Raw genomic sequence first — 8,036 nt, 5'->3', positions numbered from 1 at the left:
TTATAAAATAATCAAGTTATCTGATTCAGGTATAGTCTTGGCCAAACTTTTTGCATACTATTCTATATTGATGTTATTGTCTACATGCATGGAGTAGTTATTGAGTAAATGCCCGAGTAGTAACAGAGAAGATAGCGTATGATCGGACAAACATGTACGAGTTGTTATTCTGGTCTGTATAAGTTGTTTTGAGCATTTGTTCGTCAAAACACAGATACACATCTGTTTTGTATAAAAAGTTGTGTGCTTTTGGTATAATCTTTTTCGAAACAGATCAACGCTTTGTGTAGACAATTTCTCTGAAACGGCATTGGATTACAGGAAACGTTTTTCCAGGAATGTCTACTGGTAGACGCAGAAACACTACTGCCAGAGATGACCTGTTTTGATCAGGTTAACACATCAAGGTCAAAAGAAGTCTTGCAATACCTTACAACAGGAATGATATGAACACATTCATTCCATGACATCCAGAAGAATAGTGAATAGGAGACTGACGAAACAAGGTTATTTTGCAAGAAAGGCTATCTTCAAACCAATATTAACCAGAACTTATCACTGTCATCATGTTACTTGAGCAAGACAGCATGCCAATGTATAGTTGTGACACTGGCGACATGTCATTTTTTCTGATGTGTCCTGTTTCCGGGTTGTTAAAGCTGATTGTAGTATTCGTGTTCGTCGTTTGCCTGAAGAAAAGATTAAGGAAGACTTTTTTTCCACAGGGGATGCACAGGAGGTGGTGCAGTACATTTTTGGGCAGCTATTCATTATGGTGAAAAACTGCTCTTCATATCCTCTAGGGAAACGTCAACGGCACCTCCTACAGTCATCACTTGGAGACGATATTTTTGCCATACGCTTGGGCAAGGTCTTGTAATAACTTTGTGTTCCAGAATGGCAATGCCACTTCTCAACAGTCTGCATATTGTACAGGATTATCTCAAGCAGGAGAACGTTACAAGATTGCCAGGGTCAGCAAAGTATCCAGATTGTAATTCCATTGAGAACTTTTGGACAGAACTGAGCCGGAAAATTGATAACCACGACTCTAAATTAGCTACCATAGCTGAGTTGCAGCGCCTTCTAGTAAGAAGTTGGAATGAAATCACGGTACATTACATCAATAACGTCATCAACAACATGCCACGTCACCTTGTGGAAGTTATTAGAGTACGAAGAGGACCAACCAAGTAATGAATGTTTAATATGAACTAATTTAAGGTTACAGACGCTACTTATAATAATTTGGTGTTATATTTTGCCATTATATATGTTTTGATAAGGTTGTGTTCTGATAGGTGGAATGCGGAATTACACATCTTTCTACAGGTGTCTGATAAAATTATTTGTTGTCCTAATGAATCGTTCACGATGTCCATAGAACATGTCTCATTATACAAGTTACATATGTAGATGTTTAATATAATATGCACTTCTCAGTATAACAGTGGTAAGTATATTTGTATTCCATCTTAATAATAATGATCTTATTTGTTACAAAATATGCAAACATTTTCGTCTTTTTTAATTTTGCGCAAAGCTACACAAGGGCTATCTGCGCTAGTCGTCTCTAATTTAGCAGTGAAAAACTAGAGGAAAGGCAACTAGTCATCATCACCCACCGCCAACCCTTTTACCAACGAATAGTGGGATTGACCGTCACATTATAACGCCCCCACGGCTGAAAGGGCGAGCATGTTTCGTGGAATGGGGATTCGAACCCACGACCTTCAGTTGCGAGTCGAGCGCCCTAACCATCTGGCCATGCCAGGCCACAAACACTTTGGCCAAGACTGTATGTCTCTGAAGGTAATTCGACAAACTATGGAATAACTGTTCACTATGAATATCTGATCACTATGATCTACAGTTACATCTTAATCGTCCATGCCGTAGCTGAACATGGGAAACAACTACGTGAACAGGCCAAGAAAATGAACGTCGCTTCACTCGGAGCGAACGCTGACCATCAAAAGCAGAGTGCTGAATGTCGTCTTGCTGAGGTTAGGAAATATATTGTTCAATTACATTTGACTGCAGCTTCACATAGCAAGATAACTGGTTCCATTAGAGTATTTTCTTTAATTACATCCGTATAGATATTAATATCAATGTCTGAATAAAGTCATATAACTTAAAAGCTTAAAAAACTAACCAGTTATGAGGTTTGAGTTAGCCTTTTCTAACCAAGTAGATGAGCAATTAAAAACACTAAATATCTAGCCGATTTTAAGTGTTAAGCCGATTTCTTTCTAGCTAAAGGACTATCAACTGAATCACTGGTGAACCATATGAACCATTATCACCAAATGATACTGCAGAAGATATGCTGTCATTAAAAGCTTGGACGGCTTTAGGTTATTTTTAAAAAGCGTAATGGACACTAAAGGCTAAAATACACTTTGGAAATAAATATGCGAATTATCTCCAGGAATGTAGATCTGTTTTTTTCAACGTTACACTTATAAGGCTTTGATGAGGAACCACTTTAACCTTCAGTTTTATTTATTCCCTGGTGAATCAGCAGTAACTTTACGGACCTACAACGCTAAAATCCGGGTCTCATTTCCCGCAGTGGATAGAACGCTGATATCCAATTGATTAGCTTTGCGCTAAAACAACAAAACTTAGTATTATAAATGGTTCATTGAAAAACTTTCTAAATAAAAAATCAACACTGATGAAGCCGAATAATTTAGTGATATTAAGAATTTTATAAATATAGTTGGAAATAGACTTCGTCATTAACAATCGTAATATCACTAAATAATACCTACATTCATCATTTTTTGCTTAAGACTTTGTAAAGTTATTATGATATTGGCAAACAGTCCTACTTTGATGTTTTTGTTATTACAGTAATTAGTACAAATAGTTTATAATTGCGATTAACTCTAAGTATAGGAAACAAACCATGAAGACATTAAAAAAATCATGCAAAATATGATGACCACACATGTTGCAAAGGCTTGAGATATTTTTTTAAGGACAATTCGACTTTGGAACTTTCTGATTGGGCAAATATGAACCAGAATAACTAAAATTTATTTGTAGGAATTTCTTAATTCACTGAACTCAAAAAAGTATCAAACTCGGACAATTCACTTCAAATATAGCAAGTGAATTTTTTTAGCATCTATTACGTATGTGCTCGAAACACCCGTAGTGTTCACTCACTACAGTTGATATCACAGAAAAGTAAATGCAGGCAAAATTCAGTGAAACAAAGACCATTCCATACAAACTCGTAACAACGTGATTCATATTCTTCTGTGCTGAAAACGAGCACAGCAACCCCACTGCACATGAATACATTATATACACATGAAAGATTCTAATAAGTATCACACTGTGTGCTACACAGAAATTCTGTTTCCATTTGGGGAAAGTGACCTTTACGAAATGTTGGACAATATTTTACCTTATGGAATTGCATGACAGTTCTGAAAGTAAAGATCACAATGCCATTTTGTTGGCTTTAAATCTTGTGATTCACTGACTGTCATGAACATTGATCTAGCAGATAAGCTCAGCCATATCAGTCAGGAGGTCTTTGTCAACTGACAATCATGGCTATCTCACACTTCATCTACATGTGCTTCCTCATCTGAATCATCTCATACAGCAAGGTATGTAATCTCAGCATCAACTGAGTCAAGACGAAACAACATAGTTCTCTCATTATCCTCTGACTCATCCATCTCAACCTCTAATTCCTGGTTAAAGCAGTGCATGAGAGGCTCATCAGTGATGTATGATCTTAGCTTGTGGGTATGTTCTATGCATTACACATGTCATATGATCATTGTAACTCATACATTAGATGGAATAGTTGTCTTACAACAAGATAATGACCTTTGATATCTTAGTTGCCTCCATGCTATTGGCATATACCAAATGCATACAAAGTCTCCACACTGGAACGTTCATTCCTTATTTGTTCTATCATAACATCTCTTCTGTCAGGTTGCAGTCTTTCCTAGTTGTTGATGCACGAACTCGTGTGCATCAACTAACACAAACCTTAACCACTCCACATATTCTTTTGGACACTGTCACACATCTGTTCTAGTGAGTGAACAAACTATCAACCATCCACAGTGCACAGTATTTTCCAACCAAACGTGAACATGTTTGGCAAACAACTAATCAAACTCTGTTCTGTTGCTTGGTACACCACCATGACGTATGAGAAATATTCATCAAAGTCAGTTATGCCAGGATTAATAAACTTTGCAAGTATCAACTTTATGGTTTGTATTACCTATCTGTTAAACGATCATGGTAGAGGTGATCAGGAAAAGTGAGCGTATTCATCAGACTTAATACTTTACACACTCAGGAAATAACTGACTATAGAAATGAGCTCCCTGATTCATGGAGATTTCCTCAGGTGCACTAAATTAAGATAACTAATACGTCATTGAAATTCTATGTTGAAGTATTGATCAGTGAATAAGCTTCAACCCACTTAGTGTAGTAATTGATAATGACAAGCACATACAAATTACTTTGTTCATTTTCCAGGAGAGAACAGTGATATTCAGGGCTATGTTTCCGCAAAGGAGAACCAACAATTATCTCCTGGAGTTTACCCTGTTTAGGCTGCCTCTTGGCAGTACACGTAGTACAATATTTACACCACAGCTTAACATCATAACTCAAATGTGTTACAAAAATCTTCCATTGGTGGATCAGTGGTAAGTTTATGGACTTATACTGCTAAGCTCCGGGGTTCAATTCTCTATGGTGGACAGTGTATAGATAGCCAATTGTGTGGCATTGCTCTAAAACAAACAAATAAGTAGAATACTATGTTAGCTACCCATCTTTGCACTATGCAAAGTCTGGTTTAGAGCCTTGCGTCAGTTGTTGATAATGATGGTACAGTAAACCATCCTGCCATATATAGTTTGTTTGAAGATAAGCACCAAGCAACACAAAGGGCTATCTGTGCTCTGCCCACCACGGATATCGAAACCCGATTTCTAACGTTATAAGTCCGCAAACATACCGCTGTGCCACTGGGAGCACCATATATAGAGACAAATTGTTTGCATTTCCATGTTTAAAGCCTATACAATGCTGTACAAAAAAGTCATACTGCAACATTGGGTATCAATGTGCGATAATTCCTCCTGGGCTTTCAAGTTCATGAGCTGCTTCAGCAATGCGTTGTACACCCAAATGATGAATTTTATACTATACAGATTGTATCAGTACTATCTGACAAAGACCAAACATTCAAGCAGTTCTTTATCATGCAACATCTGTATTAAAGAGACAAGGGTGTATAACTAACACATGCATAGACATCTTCCATTCTCTCCTGTACCCAAATTCCACTATTTCTAACATCAGTATCTAAACATTAAATCAGTCTTATTATGGGTATGCAAACACTGAAGTCTCAATTAAAGCACACTTTAGTGACAGGAATTATTTGTCACATTCTCTGATTAATCTAAAGTGTGCCTCTGCCTCAGTGAGAGCCAATATCAGTGTGGTACCTCAGGTACCATGTCTATTGGCTCTGCAGGTTCCCAGGTTCTCAGTGACATTTGGCAACCCTAGTAGTATATCTTCAATCATGAAGAGACACACGACTGCCTTGTGAATCTTATTTACCAAAGAATGCTTGCTGTCTTAATTGTCAGCAGTATAGCTTAAGCTGGCAGACGTCACTTACCAGTAGCACCCCAGTTTCTGTTGGCTAGAATAGGGTGGCAACAACCAGAGTGAGGATTGAGCAATCCTGGCTGATGAATGCCCAAAAGCCCCGTATAGACCACTCCAGGGTCAGTGGGTCAGTCCAATAAATAAAGAAGGTAGGATCTAACCTTCAGACGAAAAAATTGAACTCTTTAAAGTTCACCTTAATTTTTGTGTGAATACAAGCATATATAGTTTTAAAAGTAGAACATTTTTTTGAATGTCACCTTAGGTACACAGTGAGTTTTACGACAACGCGAAATACACTTGTGATGCTGGCACAGTTGTCCTCTTATTCTGAACTGTGTACTGGAAGGAAAACAATTTGTTAGCAGCACCAGCCGCCTGAAACGGCTACTCTGAACCGAACATGAATGTTGACTGTCACTCTCATAACACACTTATATCTAAAAGTGTAAAGCTTTGATAACACACGTCTCGAACTTAAGACCATCGGATCTTCATTTCGATATGCTTAGCACTAAGATACTCTTTGGCCTTACTATACTGTATATATAGTAAACAGTGCATGATACATATATAGGTATATATGCCTCTACAACTCATAAAATCATGATATGATTTTTTACTTATGTTTCAAGAACATGTGTTTTTAATTTGTTGTATTGTTGCGTTAATAGTAGGCAATTAAGATTTGAATTTTGACTTTATAAATAAGTGATTCAGTTGTTCTGTACATTAAAAAGGACGGTAAATTGTCACCTTACCACATTTCTAAACCTATTACTAGCTTTAAAAACCACTTTACGGAATACGGATATTTGAGCAAACTTTTAAAAATTATTTGGGGGTTAATAAACTATATGGTGCTATACAAATATAAATATTTTTGGGGGACAAAAGTACTTTTTACTTAAAATTTAATAAATTCAACCCTTCTGTTTCTTAATGAATATAACTTACATCATTGTTATGCATTCTAGTATTGTAAGCCTTCTGGACTCAAAATGCCTTTGCAATTTTGTAATGTGTTGTGAAAAAAAAAGAAAATGAAGAACCGTTGTTAATGATAAATATTAAACCTGAAATATATAAGGATCATGCACTCGAATTTTCGGGAAAGAGTATTAGGCTAACTTTATGTCGTATATTACTATCGGTTGATTTTTTATGATGTGACATCTCAGCATTTGAAACTTTCTTATCTGTTATTTTGATAACTTCGTTTATATCTATATACATTTTCTACCTTCTAGTAACAAAATCAGTACATTATTCCTTTAAATGTCAGTTTTCACCATATAATTTGTTAGAAGTACAACATTATATTATTTTTTTACTAAAACCTGATGTCAAACCATGAAACTTTCAGGTTACAAATGTCGTTAAAAAATTACATCGGTTCAGTGTCTTGAAGTTATAATAGGATATACAGAATACTCCAATTCCAATCGGTAAACTATTATTTCATTGGTGAAACGTACGATGACACTCATATTCCAAAATGAGCTTATTGTTATGCATCCTCAAATTAGAGCTATCTAGACAAAAACGTGCAAAACTATTGGAGCTGTGCCTAAAGGTAACGAAAACAAATTACGTTGTCATAAGTAGCCTTATCAAAGAGAAGGAAAAGAAGTTATAAATATTTGTTAATTCCAATTTACCAAAAGAAACATGATTTTACCTTTTCCTAACCTTGTGTAATTTCTATTTATACTTTTCACACTGTCATTATGTCCACAATTGCCCAGATATTATCTAGTTTCTATAGTTCATACTGAAGTGTATAATACATCTTAATTTTTGAAATAAATGGATTTATAACACCAAAGTTTCTTGTTATTGTTTTTTTTTTGTGCTGTCTTGTTACTTAATTTCACATTATATATTTCGCTTTACTACTTCTTCAGGAGTGTTCCATTAAAACACAATCCAAAGCTTCGACTGGTTTACATAAGAAATTCTAATCGATTTGGTAATGTGCGTATATATACGTATATATTTTTGAAAATTTGAGATTTTTTTTTCTACAGTAATCAAATATTCTTTCAAAACGAGATGTCGAACGTAAAATTAAATAGCAGTAAAAAATAACAATAAATTATTTCTAGAATTGCCTGAATGTATATAGTTAAGTAGTGTGTCCATAATAATTGTTTGTTTTGTTTTTTAATTTCGCGCAAAGCTACACGAGGGCTATCTGCGCTAGCCGTCCCTAATTTAGCAGTGTAAGACTAGAGAGAAGGCAACTAGTGATCACCACCCACCGCCAGTTTTTGAACTACTCTTTTACCAACGAATAGTGGGATTGACCGAAACATTATAACGTCCCCACGGCTGAGAGGGCGAACATGTTT

At 35.8% G+C, this 8,036-nt stretch overlaps 1 protein-coding gene across 1 annotated transcript in view; it reads left to right on the top strand.

Annotated features, from left to right (window-relative positions):
• The first annotated feature begins 1,862 nt into the window (after window positions 1-1,862).
• LOC111082996 (ocellar opsin-like) overlaps window positions 1,863-8,036 on the top strand; it is a 19,757-nt gene continuing 13,583 nt past the window's right edge. The window contains 1 exon segment of the mRNA XM_022399678.1: window positions 1,863-2,006. Within this exon segment, the coding sequence (XP_022255386.1) occupies window positions 1,863-2,006 (144 nt within the window).

Source organism: Limulus polyphemus, unplaced genomic scaffold (genome assembly GCF_000517525.1).
Source record: "Limulus polyphemus unplaced genomic scaffold, Limulus_polyphemus-2.1.2 Scaffold103, whole genome shotgun sequence".
NCBI lineage: Eukaryota > Metazoa > Arthropoda > Merostomata > Xiphosura > Limulidae > Limulus > Limulus polyphemus.
This window is presented reverse-complemented; position numbering and strand designations above follow the sequence as displayed.